We start from the raw sequence: 18,398 nt of genomic DNA on the forward strand, positions 1-18,398 counted from the left end.
TACTTGATTTATGTACAATTTGATTGTTGTTACAGTTGATCTTAAGAGGGGCTTTGCTCTAAGGCCACTTAAGACATTCCCAGTGTGGGAATGAGACTTTTTGCTTATTACTGTTGCCTTGAAAATAGAATCTAAGTACATGGCATAAAACTCATTAAAATGAAGGTCTATAGATTACTAATGCCTTTGGTAAAATATCAGGTTTGCAGATATTGCTGAATGTCTTCGATACATTTCTGATTTTAGTTGTTGGCTTTTTAGCACCAATTCAGTTCTCAATACTTGAGAATTGCTTTAGTTTCTCTAATAGGATGTATCTAGGTCTCATGGGACACTTGCTTGAACAGGGAATGAAACCCAGTCTGCCTCTGTCCTAGAGGCTGTGTCCCTTCCTGAGCTGCTTTCTGTGTGTTGGTCTACATCGGGGTCACTTCTTGTGTCCCTCATTGTGCTGGATTGTAATGGAAATGCTGCAGGAACAAATTAGACTTGCAGTGAAACAAAATTAAGTGAAAACTTCCACTAATGCTTCAGTTTGTCAGTAAAGATATCAAAGTGCAATAAAATCAAAGTCACTCACTCGCTCACTACTCCTGCAGACTGGCTCTTGCTCAGCAGTCGTGTTAATCTTAAATCTAATGGTGGAGCAAGCTGTGGATGAGGCTTGGGATAATCATTCACACACAAAGTTTATAAAACCTAAAGTTAATATTTTACCTCAGGCACAGTTGTTTACATTTTGCCTTGGATCTTTTTTCTTTCTGTGGAACAAGGTCCTTATCTGGGCTAAAATTGTTACTTTTGTTGTTGCTAGGCTATACTAAGTGTTGCATCTACACAGTTCAGTGTTTCACCTCTTTTACCTTTGCTCCTTTAGTTACTATTAGTGTAACCAATTTTTTTTCCACATTTAAAAGGGTCTTCTGCCTTTGTTTTTGCTTGTTTGTTGGTTTTTTTTTCCCCATGAAGGACAGTGTAAGATCCATTTAAAAGTATCTGGAAAATGTATTCCTTATGTATTCCTCAGTCTTTCATTTGTGTTTTATATTTTCTTTCATAAGTACTTTCTCTTCCCCTGATTACTGTGTGACTTTCATACCCACCCAGCCTTGTGTCTGTCTGCCACCAGTGTGCAGATGTGTTAAAATAATTGTAGATGGAGAAGAGCATACAGACACCTGTGTATGTTGATATGCATCTTAAATCATTCAAGCTATGTGATGTGCAAATGAGACTCTTGGCCACCATGAGTGCTGAGCCAGTTATTTAACTCCCTTTCCTTTGAATGCCTATTTATACATTGAACAACTTCAAAGTGTTTCCATTAAAGGAAATACAAATATGAGTTCATGCTATTTGCATTTTTATCTATTGATTCCTAGTTGGTTTTCCTGCCATTGAAAAATTTAACACTGGTTCTAGCTTTCAAAATGCTTGTACCTTTGATTTATAAATATACACATGTATGCTCATACCTTTATCATTGTGAATAGTAAGTATTTCACTTTGTCTGAGTTTATTTTCTCCATGTGCTCTCCTCTGTGGGAATGACCTGACCACTCCTCACTGGTCAGACTGTTCCCATTGAAGTAGCTCTGGCTGCTGAGTCTGTGAAATTACCTTTGAGAATTTCTGAGTGGATCCTGTACCACATAAATTGCAACAGCTGGCTAAAAATATCAGCCTTACTTTTGTTACTGATATAATATAGACAGTATCTATATTGTGTATGGGCAGTGGAAGAGGTATTGCTTAGCAATCTTTGCCTTGCATAGGTGTAAGCTTAACTATTTTTTTTTTATTTACTGTGCTAAACCTGCTGTCTGGAGAGATTTTGAAAAATCAAAGCAAAAATGTAGTAAAGAAATAGATAAAGGGAAAAAGTGAATCCTTGGTTAAGAGATTTCCAGTTCAAATATGTTCAGATTCAAATTTATGTATTGCAATCCAATTTTAACGCCAGTATATTTGCTGCTGATCAGCTTGAGCAGAACGCAGCTTGCGAAGTTATGCAAGTAAAACTTCTCATTTCAAGGAAAGAACATTTTAATAAATTCCCCTTCAATCTGTTTTTCTTTGCAAAGGATATGCAGTGAAGCTTTTATTCAGTCCCCCATTGAAGTCTACATGTAATTTCAAAAACTGAATTCTCCAGTTAAGTATATTATGCAAGCAGAAAGGAGAAACTCCTTATCAGAAATGTACAAGCATAATAGCTGAACCACTACAATAGTAAAAAAAAATCTGAAGCCTTTCCTCAGTCACTGAGGACTTCATTTTTGACAGGATTGCAATTTTTAAGCAGTATCTTTTGATCTAAAGTTGTAGATCTGAGCCATTCAGCAAGGCTGATGCTCTTGTATCTTGTGTGTGCACACTGATCAACATAGAGGTCATATTTTTTCTTATAGTCAAATACTATTTCACTTGCATTATAGAATCAGGCCAAAATCTTTGCTCTGTCATCTAATTATATCCAGCTACTTCCTTTTTATGGGGATGGTGAGAGTACTTTTGAGAAGACCTTTTTATTTATGCCAACAGGAGCAGACTAGTTAGGGAAACATTACAAAATAATCTTACTCATCCTTCCTGGAAGTAAGTCCAAGCAATTTCTTTGCTGCTGCCAAACTTTGCTGTCCATACAAAATCCCAAACAACTAGCATGTCTTCTACAGGACTGTGGGGAATTGCCCTTTTCTCTGTTTGTGTGTGCCTGTGCACTTGTGTGTGTGTTTTTTAGCAGATGTTCAATACACGAGTTTTGTAATTTTCTGTGTCAATGCTTTTTTAAATTGAAAAGAATACTAATTATGTCTCGTTTGAGATTGTTTTTAGATACCAACTTACTAATGTGCCTCTTGATTAGAAATTCGAAAATGCTGTGCAATTTACTTGGGTTAGCACTCCTCTATCACCCAACCTGCTTATTAAAAAGGAAAACGAATGCAGAAGACATAGCAACTGTGATGGGAAAAGTTAGCTGTCACAGAATATAAAGAGTAAATGCTGAATCACTGGGACTTAGGGAAACTTTACCAGTCCCATCTCACAATAGCACAGCTAGTTTCCCGTTGTTATTTTTTCTACTGTTTTCATCCGCAAGACCACGATGCTCTGGGTACACACAATTTTAGCAGTTGGTGATATTGCTGGTATTAATGTGTTCAAAACCTAGGAACATGAAGTGTTATTTTCTAAGCACAGTTTAGTCACTTTGCCGTGGTCGTGGAGCTAGTACAATTCAATGTTTTTAAAATGTGTGTTTCTCCAAAACACAGGGTTGTCACTGTTGTAAAAACTGACCTTAGACCAAGGCTCGTAGATCTGTTTGGAAGAGCTCCACCTAGCAGGGCTTTGCTAGAATTTTTGAGGTTTATCCACTGAAAAATTACCATTTTATGAAGGCAATTTGTTTTGACACTTAATCTGTTCAAGAATTTTCATGTGAATAGACTGCCAAAGTCATGTATAAGTCAGATAATAACAAAGTTTTCTATTAGTGAATGCTCACAGAAATAGCATGGAAGCAGATCTGCTTAATTTAAAGCAGTGTGGTATTTTTATTTTATTTAATTGCTGAAATAAGCTTCAGTCCTCTCTACTTCTATGGTTCTTGCATTTGTAGCCTGGAAAGTAATAATGCTCTGAGCTGTAGAAGGTTTCTCCAGCTTCATGTTATAAGACAAACATCAAGGAATTCTTGGGCATTGTTTCAGGTAGTATGTCTGCAGACTGATTGCACCCACTTAAGGACTGATGTGTTCTCTTCTGCTCTGTGCAGTAAACAAAAAACAAAAGCTGGCACTCAAGTGGCATTTGTTTAATATTTCATAGAGAAATGATCCCGAATGTATTTCATAATTGTCATAGAATGACAGAACAGATTGGGTTGGCAGGAACCTTTAAAGGTCATCTAGGCTGTCCCTACCCTGCTATGGGAAAAGACATCTTTCCCTAGATCCACTCAATCTGACATTTTCATAGTCAGAACAGTGCTCAGAATTTTTTAAACAATAATAAGGGATTTGTTATACTTTCAGAAATTTATGTTTAAAAAAACAGGGCTACGATTAGACTAAGAAAACGCTCATAATGCTCTCAGTTACTTGATTGTCTTAAAAACACATAAAACGATGAAATTCCAGTTGTGTAGTGCATCCCTGTATAAGACTAGAAATAGGAGAGCAGGCTTGTGTGTGCCTCTGTGGACAGAACTTGTAGAGCACATCAGTTAAGGGTGTTCAACAGCTGTAACTGGAATTTCAGGACTCTGAGCTAGAGGGGAATATGAAAGATGGGAATGCAAAAATTTTCCAGAGGTTAGGACTAAGGTAGTTAGGTTTAGTCACTGTACCAACTGACCTGAATTTATTGAAATATTGCTGTTAAATTACTAATTTTTTGTATGGTGATTAAAATTGCAGTAACTCATTTTAAAAACTATTCTGTATGTGTTGAAATATTTGCATGAGTTGTAGCGCTCACAAATTCACAAAAACACAAAATTTGTGGTTTTTTTCATAATCAGGTCTATATAATTTTGAGGTGCTGGAAGATTATTATGTGAATTTGTTTTAATAAGATGTCTGAATTTTTTGCCTTAAACCTGTGTTTCAAAAAGCATAAGAGAAGTGAAATTGCTCAGTACTTTTTACTTGAATGCTTTCCCTCTCGCTAAAATCAAAATCAACAACAATAAAGCCCCTCTAGCTTCCTAAACTTTTTATCTCCTCCCCCTAAGTTCTGTGACTTGATTTTTTTCTGGGTGAAGAGAAGAAAATCACATTTGACACAGCCAATTTTATGAACTATGTAATGCTGCTTTTGCAGAGGTAAAGAAAAATGAGGAAGAAAAGAATGATTCTGAATATAGCAAAACAACAATTTCTTGCTGCATCAGGTTCATTAAGAAATAAAGGACACTTTAAAAAGTGAGTTCACTATTTCTAATATTTAATATAAACACAATTAATATGTAGGATTTTTACTTTATTTCCCATGCCATTTTGTAAATTTCTCTGGCAAATGCTCATTTTAAAGCAGCAGCTGCTTTGGCTAGAGTGACCTTGATGGCCATGTATTTAATCACAGAATCACTAGGTTGGAAGAGACCTTCAAGATCATCAAATCCAACCCATAAAGTTGCAATATAGAAAGCAGCTTCTGTAAGTCAGTGATGTTATAGCTGAAATTTACAGAATTTCTTATTATTCAGCATTTCAGGTCACTCTGCCCTAAACTGTTTTGAGCAGCAGAGTTCTGATAAGGAAAAACACTTGAGGAGCATTTGAAGGTAAATGTGTGCTCAAGTGGCCCAGCAGGGAAACTGCAAAGAAAAATCAGTGAAGAACTGATTCTAAGAGCTCAGGGGAAAGTCATCTCCACCCAAGATAACCACAGATGACTGTACTAGAAACTGAAAATTAATAGGCAGTCACCAGGCAGGATGGCTCTATTTGCCCTTGACAATCGGTGCTGGTCTGGGAACTTCCTGAAAATCCTCGTCCAGACTTCTGCTTTTAGGACGTGTCCTGCAAGTCTATTGTTGTTGTTCTTTTGTTTCATGTGTCCTATTTATAGATGATAAGTAGAACAAAAAAAGTAACCAATGAAGATACCACAAATAATGTATGATTGTGTCTAAAAATAGTTTCTCTAGAGAGAGCAGAACGCTTCATAAGCAACAGAAATAATCATTATCATGCTTTTAACAACAGAGGAAAATGCTTTAGTCGTGAGAGCTTGAACAAAAACCAGTAGAGTCAAAATTAACTTACATTTGTGTTGTGAAAATTTGTATAGCTAAAATTAGCTCCCTTGACTCAGTGTTGCCATGTTTGGATGTGTCATAAAGGTCATATTTGCAAACTTGTGATATTTGCATAATAGTTGCATTTTGTTGTTGTTTAAATACATCCAAAGCATGTTGTTTTTTTCATGTATTTTGATTCCAAGAGCTTCACAGTGACAGCACTATGCCATCTGTAAGCTGGTAAATTGAAATCAGATTCACCACAAATTAACATAAAGATACTATTTCAGTTCTTCTAATTACATGTGTTTGGGAGGGAAGTTGTGATTTCTTTTATCAAATGCATCTGAGGTCAAATATTTCTCTTCTTTTTCCTGTGAGGTTAGATGCAAAGGGACTGGAAGTGGGTAATAATCTTCACAAGTCACTGTTGCTCTCGTAATTGGTGCTGTTAATACAGTTTAATGCTGGTTTCTGCATTACCGGATTTCAAGGCTGGAAAAAATATCCTTGTTATCTTATAACAGCATTTTTTTTGTTGTTTTTCCTCTCCTGTTGAACCATGAATCAAAGATAACTTCCCAGCAGTGTATTCCTATCAGCCCAGAACAGTTAACTTCATGCACTTGCTAGGGCTTATCAAGCCCCTTGTCCTACCTGTCTTTATGAATATATGCTTGCTAAAGGCATGAAACACTAATAATGCCTGTAAAAAGAAATTATTACATTTTGCATATAAAAATGTATGTGAAGTGCATGAAGAAGCATTGTGTCTGTGAATTGTACCCAGTGGTGCAAATGCCAGGAGAGGTACATGTAATGGTATCCAACTCCTCAGCAGCTCTGCTGCAGTGTAGGTGTTCAGCTCTGCTTCACGTTCTGTACAACATCTGGGAATGGGAAATCTCATTTGAAACACCTACACCCATTTGTTTTAATGTTCTGCCCCTTCTGTTTCACCAACCTGGAAACAAAGCAGCCACTGAGCAGGGTAGGGAGAGTTGCATGAATGAGTTCCAACTGGTGAGAGGGTTGAGTTCAGTTCCAGATGGAGATTCACCTACTTAATTCTGAATTAACTTTTTTTTTCCTAAGTTGGTTGCTTTCTTTCTCTGAATTGCTGCTACTTAGATGCAGTTGATGTTTATCAGAAGATGCACTGCCATCTGGTGTCAGAACTGCTCACATTTGTCCAGAAAAAATTTCATTTCGTGAATGGGGTGTAACAAAGTCCTTTCTATAAAACTTCCTAAGCACTAAAAAGAGACGGACTGTTCAGAATAAGCTGTCCACACATGAACCCTAAAAAAAAAAAGAAAAAAAAAAAAAGAAAGAAAAAGAGAGAGAGAAAAAATGCAGTTATTTTATCAGTGGGAAATTTCAGTCTTTCAGTCTGGGTGAAGAGACTTGCATATAAACACATTTGCTGCTTCTTTTGTAGGTGGAAGAGGGGGAGATGGCTGCCCTGTTATCACCTTTCCAGACTATCCAGCTTTCAGTGAGATTCCTGAAAAAGAGTTTCAGAATGTTCTGACCTACCTGACAAGCATTCCAAGGTGAGCACCTGTCTAGAAGAAAATAAGCTTTTATCTGCTAAGGGACTTTCCACATTTGATCCCTGACATCTGGTGTAAAACTCAGGCTTGGTATTTAATTAAAGAAAAGGAAAATTAGGCTTAGGGTGCAGTGTCAGTAAGTGTTGGTTAGTGACAGCTGTCTAAGGTAGTTGTTAGATAAATTACATGCTGCTGTTTATATTTCATCAGAAAATTACTTCCTGGTGTGTATGGATATAGGTCCCATGATGGACATTGTCCTCCTATGTCACTGTATCTTAGAATGCAATATTCAGAGTTTTAATTGAGCACCTGTATAATTTTGGCATAACATGCTAATTCCTGGGTGTTGCTCAGGATATTACTCAGTGAGGGAACACTCTGCGTCTACATACAGAGGTTTGTCCTCGCCACTTGAGCTGCTCCCTGGCTGTGCTGAATGTATCGTGTCTGCAGACTTCCAGAGCTTTGCCTGACAGTGCAAAGCAGGCCCAAGGATTAATTCTGACTCTCTTAGAGGGCAAATAGTGCTACCAATGGGCTCTCCAAAAATAGAATTATTTTTGTTGATAGACTGTTAATGAATGAAATAGTGGGCTCAAAATCTTGATGGAGGTGAGTAAGGCAAGTAGCAGAATAAAGTACTTACTCTAGAGACTTCAAGAGAGGAAATTTTGGCCTTATTCAGGGAACTGGTAGGTGGGATACAAAGGAAGGCAGCTCTGAAGAGTAAATCTGCTGTGGAAGGCTGCCAAGTTTTGAAGGACAGTATTCTCCAAGTACAAGAAAGGCACGTCCTGGAACATGAATGGACGTAACAGGAGGCTGACCCCACTCACTGTCTGAAAGTGAACTTGTGCCTGAGCTGAGATACAAAGGCAGCGTACAGGAGGTGAAAGCAGGGACAGGCTACAAAGGAAGAATGTAGATGCATTGTCCACATATGTCGGGATGGCGTCAGAAAAGTCAAAGCACACCTGGAGCTGAGGGACGAGAAGAACGGGACATCACGGACCGGTCAAAAAAACTTCTGGTGCTTTAGCAGTACAGGAATAAACAAGGACCTATGCCAAATGGACTGGGCAAATCAGCAGCAGCCAATGAAGATGAGGCTGAAACACTTGGGTTCTTCACTGCAGTCTTCTCTGACAGTGTCTGCCAGGCCTCTGTGTACAGAAAGAAAGTTCAAGGAGGAGAATGACAAGCAATGGCTGAGGACAAAATCAAGCATCTCTTGAGAAATCTTGACCCAAATCTAGAGATTGGGATAAGATGAGCTGCTTTGAGAGTGGTGAAGATGCTGACCAGTGCCATAGTAAGGTTGCTCTGTATATTCCTTGAAAGGTTTGGAGATTAGAGGTAACGTCACTTTGATCTGTGAGAAAATTATGGAGTGAGTCCTCTTAAAACACACTTGGGCACATAAAAGAAGGAGGTGGTGGGGAGTAGCCGGCATGAATTAAACAACAGTAATAGTGCTTGACCAGCCTATTTCTGTCATGACAATACTGGATGCATCAATGAAGCAAAGCTGGGCATGTTTTTTGCCTCCCTCTAAGCAAGACTTCCATTTCAGTCTCCCCCAGCGCTCTTCTGTTCACCTTGAGTTGTTACATTTTGGCAGGTGAGCTCCTGAGTGGGTAAGAAAGTGCTTGGACTATCTGGCTCAAAAAGAGGTGTTTATTGGGTGATGTTTTATCTGGAGACAGTTTTCCTCAGGGAACTGTATTTATCCATGCTGTGTGATGTCCTTGGCAAAGATCTGGAGTGGGAGATGGAGTCCACCCTCATCAAATTGTACTTGATGTAACCAGCCCCTCCTGGTTGTACTTCTTAATCCTTAGTTTGTCAGGGAATGAAACTCTGAAGCTCACAGCCAGCTTTTGCATTTCCTTTGTTTATCCTGGTGGTGGTTAAACTGCATGGTGCTAAGCATCCCTTGATCATATCTTGGGTACTGTTTCTGCAAATAATTATGTTCTGAATTCACATCTGCTTCTCCTTTTGAAAGTCCTTGGTGGTGCGTTTCATGTGGCCCACTGAACTTATGCACAGAGTGGGGCTCATGTGAGAAAATCTGATCAGAACAAACAGCATCTGGTATGGTGGGGGAGCACTGAGTGCGTCCCAGCACACCACATTGATAGGAGCAGATTTTCTGAAGGTTTTTCTGTCAGTTGCTCCTACCTGACAACAATTTCTCTGGGAGTATTGAGCCAGAAATTGTCACTCTTTTGAGTCTGGCTGTTCTTCTGATTTTCTTGTGTCTTTAATTCATAAGTATTTAGAAAGAGAGGAGTGTTCTTTGTAAACAAAAGAGATGGCCCAACTGTCTAGATGTTAAGAGTAAGGTATTCACTCTTGTGAATATAACAGTTCTCTAGGTTTAAAGTGGTAACAGTTCAATTTCAAATCTTGTAAAAATAATACTGTTGTTAAGATACTGATAAATTTGCCACCTTTTTGTGCCTGAGAATCAATAAAATCTCAAAGGTCTGAGGATATTCCTGACTGATATCTTCACTAGCAATGTCAGTAGCTTATAGTGTAAAATTGTGTTTTGAGGCCTTGTGCAGGTTTATGGGAATAAAAAACTACAGAAATGACACTAGCCAGATGCCAGCATACATCCCTGTGAAAGATATTTTGCCATTGAAATGTTACATGTATTGATACGTGTAACATCAGTGACTGCAATTCTTCTTGAATTAGGATATCTCTAGTGCTCCTAAAGGTGGTGTAAGGTAGGATTTTTCTTGCTATCTTAGTGTTCAGATACTGTTTTAGGTGCTTTGGAAGGGGCTTTTAAAGGAAGTGGAGGCAGTTAGCTTTTAGTTTGTCAGTTGGTTAAAGAAGTGTAGGGGGTACACATTTACAGAAAGGATGGAAATGCAGCCCACAGCTCTTAAGCACGGACTGCTCTCTCAGGTTATTGTCATTTAGTTTGTCAGAGAGGTAACTCTGTCTTTTGGCTGTTCTGACAGACTAAGGGCAAATGGACTTTTCTAAGAGCATAGACTGCAGAGCACAGACACATCTGGAGCCACCCCAGTTCCTCAGAAAACTATTTGATCTACTTGGCCCTGTGCAAGATCACAGCAAGGGGTTGGCAGCTGTAGCTCAAGCATTGCCCAGCTGCCTGGAGTCACATGTTAAGGGAAACTATATATCCCCTATTTCATGGGGATGACAGTAAGGAGCTACTGAGAGCCTCATAAGAAGATCTTTCTGTCCCCTGCAGTAGAGTTCACCCAATAGTATATTTACTGATATAAATCTTAGAGTGACTTCAGGTTTTCAAGATCTCTTCCCAAGTGAAAGAAGGCTAGCTTAGGACTTTGTTGAAAGAGGAAAAAGTGAAACCTCTCAACCTACCCTTTTCTTCCTTCTAATTTTATAGATAAACATGTGCTTGTCACTTCTTACTGTGTTCTTGTTCTCTATTATGTAAACACTTGGTTTTGCAAGTTTTTTCTGTCTGAACTTTCTCTTTTCTTTTTCACAGTAAACTTTATCATGAAACAAAAATATCTTGTGAAGTATGTTGCATTTAGGAATAGAACTATTAAAAGTTGCATGCTGTCAGCTTAGATGATCATGGAGTGGAATGGTGTAAATAGTAGAGCTATTAGCATGTGCTTAGATGTGTAAATGCCTGATATGTGAGGATGTTAAGAAAGGACACAGTGGAAAGGGAATACCTCATCTCAGTTTAAAGATACTCAGTTAACCTGGGTGCAACTGTATAACATTAAGCAGGAAGCTGAACCGTATTCTTCAGGTGGGTGTTGTTAATGTTGCAAGGTAAATTCATGTTCTGTAGATGGCTGGATAAAATATGATGTCTAACAAGGTTTGTAGTAATCTCAAAATATTCAGTACAGATTGTTGGCATAATTTGTGACAACAGTCATGTACCATGTGTACAGAAAGATTGTTGCTTTGTCAGGAAAATTAATGGATTAAGGATGACTACAATAGACAGCAGAAGATTGCAGCTAATGCCTTCATAACATCTGTTTTGGTATTGAAATATATGTTGTAAGGTATCTGTGTAGTGCTTCTGAAGCAGGTTTTTCCTTTTAGCAAATACTTGTTTTATTGTTATTGAAATATAAGATGAAGTTTTGTTAAAAAGGTGAGAATTGTCTTAGAAAGATACATAGGCTACCCAAGTAGGAGGGTAGCCTATGTATCTTTGGCAGTACGCAAGGCAGTACTTCCTAGGAAGAGTAGTTTAACTGAAATGCTGAACTGCTACAAATAGTTAACATGTAAATATTGATCCACATGAATTAATAGTTCTTATCAATGGAGTTGTACAATACAGTAATATCTCTAGATAAAGTGTCTGTAAGAGGTGACAACTTTAAATTCAACTGCATTTCAGTAGAGGTCAGGCATGTCTTGCATCCTTTTGGGATATTTTGAGATTTTATAATGTCCATGTAGTTGGTCTGATTCTCTTTGTGCAGAGAATGTCTCCTATTACTCCACTCTGTGAGTCCTTTGGGGATGACTGCTGAGCTCAGTAGAGAAAAAGCCTGCAGATGAAGGTTGTCTTCTCTCTTAGCTGAGTAAAAGCCCAATTACCTCCAAACACCATCATTCTTACTGCATAGTGGGACAAGCAGCTGTGCGTCGTTCCTTTTACATCCCACATGTACTGAGGCTGAAGGAAGAATGTTGCATTTCAGGGCATTCAGTGTTCTGTGTTTTTAAAGTTTGGGGGCTTTTTTTCCATTTTTCTATTGATTCTGGTAAATTGACTTCTAAGATCTGCGGTGCACCTTGAAGGCAGGTGTTATTAATATTTAATTTCTCATCACAGCTGTTTCTTGAAATGCATTTTATTAGCTTAAGTGTGTACACATTGTTGGAATATGAATTTACCAAACATGGGTAGTGGCATGATAACTTGCTTCAAAAGAAATTGATAATTGCAGTGGTTAAAAAAAACTTAACTACACAGTATTCTTCAACATATGGTTTTGCTTCTGGTTAATTAGCAGTTTCTACTGCAATTAGAAAACAATATGCTGTTTATGAGAACAAAAGAGTATAGTTTTAATGCTTTTCTTTCCTGCTCATATAAACTCATCTTTGAACAAAGAAAGCAAGCTAAGATTCTTGTGGTCACAAGAGACTGGAAAACGAATATTTTAAAAGTGTAAAGCTAAGTCTTAAACACAAAATCCCTTTCAGGAGAAATAAGTAGTGTAGATTAGAAAATTCAGAATAGTTTCTGATGGCCTGTTTGAGTCCCATGCTACTGATTAATTATGCTACATGGGCCTTTTTTCCTTGTATTCTGACAGAGCCTTGTACAATTTGTCTTTGTAATGCTATCCTGTCCTACTGCATGATCTTGAGCATAACTCAGGTTAACTTGGCATGTTCAGCAGTTTCCTGTTTTAAAGGGTGTCCATCAGTTTCCTGGCTAGGAGAGTGTTCCCTTCTTTGAGATCCCTGAGGGTTTACAAATGCTTGAACACCATGTAGCCTTCTAAAAAATCCTGTTGTTTTTGGTACTGTGTGGTGTAGGAAGCTAGGGAGCCATCCTGTCCAAGGGATGGAACAGGACAAGATGACCTCCAAAGCGTTGATGTCCGACAATTCCAAAGCTCAGGAGTGAGGTGTTGCTAAGGGTTTGCTTGTTTACCATACCAGCTTCCCACTGTTTGGGATAACACTGGGAAACAGAAAGAAAAATATGTGTGTGCTAAGCCTTTCAGTGGGCTCAGATCTGTGTGGGCACAGCAAAGTGTGATGAGGTGGGGTTAGGCAGGGACCAGAGGGACAGGCAGCAGCATGGCACGGGTGTTGCTGGAGCTAGCAAAGCTTGGTTTAGGGACACAGGGGAGCTCAGGGCTCACACAGCTGGGCCTGACCAGTCTCCTTAGCACAGATCCACCTCTGTGCTCTGAAAGTAGAGGCAGCAGTGTTGGGGAATGCTGTATTTTGAGCCTGTAAGTCCATCAGGGTCCAGCAGACGTTGCAAAGAGGCAGTGTCAGAGGGTAACAGCCTGTGTTTGCTCATCTATCTGCCAACTGAATGGGCAGCCCACCACTAGCTAACAGTTAAGCAATTTTGTTTTATGGAGTGCCAGGGATGAACATCATCACATAATGGGAAAGAAGTGCCAAAAAACAGCTGCCCTGACAGTTCATACTGACGTGCTGAGCAATAGCTTTGCAGCTTCAGAGTTTATTTCTGTCAGCTGTGCTTAATTTCCCTGCTCTCCTCTTTGCTGGATTACAATTCAGGCTGAAGATATGGAACCTGTACCCTGCTGTTACTTTGGCAGCCCCTCAAATTTGTCAGTGAGAATATCCCAGGACTTCCAGCAAAATCTGTCACGCTGTGTGTACCCTTCCTTTCTCAGAGCACAGCTGCCAAACAGTTGTAAATACCATATGTTGCTGTAAGCAGACAGGGTAAGGTCTTAGGTTTGAAGTAAGAGTGTTGTAAACTTAAGTGGTACTCCAAAGCTTTTGGTCAGATACATACCCTCATAAGATTAAGGTCAAAGCCCAGATTGTTACTTAGAGTCTGAATTTTTGCTGGGTTTAAAAATATTTACACTTGTTTCAATGTCCACCTTTTAAGTACCTGTCCACCTTATAAGTGCCTTAAACTTGTTTTAAAGCCCAGCCCTGTACAGATAAAGCCTTTCCAGTCTTTAAATCCCATTTACACCTTTAGGGTTTAGAGGATTTGGGTAGCATGTATGACACGCACCACCCTGTGGTAAATTTAGTCTGCTAATGAGACAAAGTAAATTAAGCACTGTAAAATTGTGAAAGTTAATTACTAAAATTCTGGACTGTCACACAGAGGTTTTGATTAGTCCAGTATTAAATTCAGAGAATTTAACACCGTATTTAAGTGTAATGGCACAGTTCTAAGATAAATCGTGCAGCGTTCCCTGTAAGGTTGTTCCAATACTTTGTGCAGTCGCATTAGTGGTTGTTGCAGTGTCCTGAAAATATGTATAATTCTAAAATTGCAGTTCTGAATAGGTGTAAAAGTGTTTTATGGAGTTGGACTTAATAGTTCTAAAATGAGGGCCACACAGTCTTTCTGTTGTTCAATTTACTTAAGCCTAAACTGTCATAGAGCCCTTTTGCCTTTATTGACCTATTTATCCTTAATTGTCCCTCCAGGATAACGTGACCTACTTCAGCCATCTGTAGTTAAGTCTAAATGAGTCCTCAGAGTTGTTGTCTTTCTTCAAACAGTCCTTCTAAAAGCAGCTCTGCATGACCTGAAGAAATCACATCGTGTTTTCCATTTAGAAAATTATAGCTCTTCCTTAAAAACTCTTATTTTACTTAATTTCACACACTAAAAGGGGATTTGTTCAGCAACAACTTGTTAAAGCAATCAACAACTTGTTAAAGCAATTTTTCCTTTACCTGCAGTAATGCATTAAGGTAGCTCTGATTTTAGTTCCTTGGTGGGATAAAGTTTGTGAAGTTCTGGGCAGGCAGAACTCAATGATTTTAAGGTCCCTTTCACCCCAAGTCATTCTCTGAATCTGTGCAGTTATAAAACAGGTTGTGGGTACCATGGAAGGCGGTGAGTGCACATGGTACAAGCAGATGTCCAGGCTCAGGCAGATGATGATGCCTGGACAGTTTGGTTGTTATTTTTAACCCTGGCTACATTCCCTCAGCTTCCCCTCCAACAGCAAAAGCTTTTTGGAGCAGAAAGAAGGTCAGCATATATGATAGAAGATAGCCAGCATTACTGCCTTCCAATCAGTCGTGGTTAAGGAGGAATTGCTGAAAGTGGAAGAGAGGCTGATTTGAGGACCTAAAGGAGCACAGGAGATAAAGCGCAAATATAGGGACCAATCAAGGAAGATACTCATGCCCATATCTCTGAATCTGAGTGGGGAGATAAAAGAAGTATGACTTGCATGTTACATAAATTGGCATAAATATTTTAAAATAAATAAGGTGCGTACCAGTGCTGGCCATTTGGCTGAGGAACACAAGCAGTGCTTGAGACAGAACTCCCCCATGTAAATATGTTGGGATTTGTATCTCACAATTTCAAGAGACCTGGTTCTGTGCAGGATAAAGGCTTCTGTTTGCTTTTGGGACCAAGGCTGGGGGCAGCTCTCCTGTTGGTCAGTGAGTTAGCATTTGCCTTGTTGCCAGGATGTCTCTGGTAGTGGCGCATCTTCCTTGAGTTCTTGGTCTGCTGGCAGAGCAGTGAGCTGTTGTTGTCACTGTCCTGTGGTGACTGAGGAATTTCCAGAACAAGCATAGGGCTGCACATAACCACTTGTGGCTATGACCTACAATCATTGTGAAGTTTTGAATTGTTAATAGCCCCTAAGACAAAGCTCTTTGAAATTGCTCTCCTTATTTTTTCTCCTGTTTATCTGGCTTTTAAGATCTCCTGTCACTGACATAACATCATGTGTAATTATTCTTGCCCATGCTTATAAAGTGTCAAAAGGCATGTATTTTCGTGGTGTCACTCTGCCTGGCTGTATGATTCTGCTCATCTCTTCTGCTTCATGAACAAATTTTAATCACTTGCCTATGATGGTTTTTATTTATGCTACCTCACAACCCAACATTCATTTAAATTCTTCTTTGCTGAGAGATCCTAAAATGCAATTTTGGTTATCTGATGGTTCCCCAGTCTTGAGAAAATTGCAATACAGTGTGTTTTTAGACATGCCTGGGGCATGAACTAATAACAGCTGAGACCAAAAGTAAGCATAATAGGAAAGGAAAGAGAGAAGGTTTTCAACAGTGGTACCCTGGATAAGATTTAGGGAGAGTTAGCTGGAATGTGAAGAAATAAGAAAAAAAAAAGGTGCATAACTGAGGCAGGAAAATGTATCAAATTTCTTATCTGAAACTTGTCTAATGATAAAGTTTTAACAGGTTCAGCTCCAACACAGAAGCTCAGATTTTCTTCATTTCCTGTGCAGGTTCATCTGTTTCTGTGAAAGGAAGGCAGTAACTATCAAAAAACAGAATAAAATAATTCTTTGGGTTTTTAAATATGCATTTAAAAACATATCTATTAACAGAATTTCAGTACAGAATTAATTAGATTGTAGAATAGTATGCATGTTGTTTTTTGGGGGGTGGAAGGAGGGGAAAATGTTTTTATTTTCAAAATCAAATTTGAAGCATAAGCATCAATAAGAAATTATTTCTGCCTTCTTGCTTGCAGGTTGTGCTGCTGCTATGAAATGTCACAGCATCAGCTGTGTTGGGTGAAATGTAGCTGTTAGTGGCAAGAGATTAAAAGATAATAATTTTTACTTGGCATTCAGTGATTTTGGACAGACCACTAGAGGCTGCACTTGTATAACAGCACTTCTGGCTGTCTTAGTTTAAATTTTCTTCTGCTGGAACTCCTTCTCTTTCCTGTATTGCTTCATGAACAGTGGCCAGCCTTAGTTTGAGCTGGGTGGGTTTTGCCTTCCACAGTTACAGTTCATTAAGCTGACTATGACAGGGCTCAGTAAAGAAACAGAACAAATTTTTCGACATCAAGAGCCTTCTTTTGTGTTGAAGCACAGCACAGGTTGCTCACTGGTTAAACACAGTAAGTAAGGAGGATCTGGCAAGCTTTTTCTCTGACTCCAGAGATGAAGGTGTGGAGAGACAGGTGCAGTGCAGAGACTTCCACACCACCAGGCACCACCTTTAAACTCAGCACCTCAGAGAGTTTGAGGTGAGCCTGTTCCTTGGGTCTGCTTTGGATAATTTTCCAATGAGACAGAAGAGATGGACATGCCCTTCCAGCACTTCTGCACTAGCTGACTTCTTCAGTGTTTTCAGCAAAAGAGATAGAAATTACAAAAACTGAAGCCAAAATCATATTAATTCTGTTTGAAATTATAGAATTCATGTAGGAAGTTGTTAATCATTGCATTCCTATTTTTGCCCCATATGCAGTGCCATGTACCATAAATAGAGTGCACCTGTAATTTCTGTTTTTTCTCATAAATATTGCTGGAATAAGAACTGATTGCTTATGGACTAGTTACCCACCTCAGCTGAAAGTGATTCTTGTAGGAATCTGAACTGAGATGTCCCAAATGAGTATCACCACAAGATGTCAGTTTTGTCACTGTTTGAGTGGGAGCCAAAATGTCATGCCAGTTTGCTTTAGGGGCTCAGGAGGTGTGCTAGGTAGCCAAAGAGCTTCATCTGGGTGTTCATAAATGCTGCTTTTTTTAGGGACAATTCTGTCCTCAGATTTGTTCAGTATACTTGACCTCAGTTAGTCATACATCTACATCTGTGGCAGAACTTGGCACCGAAGTTCTATTTTCTGTCTAAGGGACTGAATGCCATAGCAGCAACATGCAGTTGTATATGCAGCCATCTTTTGGAAATACATTTTCATTCTATTTATTTTCTTGGCAGATGGTTTCTTTGCTGCTGATATCTCAATTACAATGCAAGTCTCAACTTTTCTGTTGAAAAAAATAGAAAATATAATTCTAAACTTTGCCAATTTAGAGCAAGTGTAGTTAATAGGAAGGTTTTAGGGCTCAGAACACTTCCAACTTGTTTTAGGTGTGTAATTACTTTGTGATTACATATGATACAATTTCATTAGTATCAAAAATGATAAATTGCAAGTTCAGAATATAATTTGTAACATTATGTAACTTTATAAAATGTTACATTTGTAACACATTCCAAAGGATTATAACATCTTTTATTTGCCAGGCTCGTCTTCAGTTAAATGATTTTAAATACTGATGTAAATGCAGTTTTTTAGAATACTCATTAAGATCTGGAATAGCAGCAGCCTTACAAAGCAGCATTCAGCTTAGATACAGTGTTGAAACCTACAGGCTTGCTTTGCAATTGAAACAAGGAAATTCAATGTAAGCGCTCATATGGCTGCTTTATAGATCTTTTTCAGTTTCTGCTATCTCTAAATTGTTTTAATCAGGAACCTTCTTCAGTGAGGGTGGGTACTTTGGGCTATAAAGGCCTTGAGACAATGTCTGAGGCTTTCAAAATGGAGCTTTGAGGAATATGATGTATATCAACCTATTTTCATCATTTACATGAGAAATCACAAAGAAAGT

The 18,398-nt window shown here is 38.7% G+C and overlaps 1 protein-coding gene across 11 annotated transcripts in view; it reads left to right on the forward strand.

The window, feature by feature from the left end:
• Window positions 1-18,398, forward strand: part of MCF2L (MCF.2 cell line derived transforming sequence like) — a 156,588-nt gene that overhangs the window by 91,329 nt on the left and 46,861 nt on the right. For all 11 annotated transcript variants that reach the window (XM_064709368.1, XM_064709359.1, XM_064709379.1 and 8 more), the window contains one exon: window positions 7,197-7,311. In XM_064709368.1, coding sequence (XP_064565438.1) covers window positions 7,197-7,311 — 115 coding nt within the window. The remainder of the gene's footprint in view (window positions 1-7,196; window positions 7,312-18,398) is intronic.

This window comes from Zonotrichia leucophrys, chromosome 1 (assembly GCF_028769735.1).
Source record: "Zonotrichia leucophrys gambelii isolate GWCS_2022_RI chromosome 1, RI_Zleu_2.0, whole genome shotgun sequence".
Taxonomy (NCBI): domain Eukaryota; kingdom Metazoa; phylum Chordata; class Aves; order Passeriformes; family Passerellidae; genus Zonotrichia; species Zonotrichia leucophrys.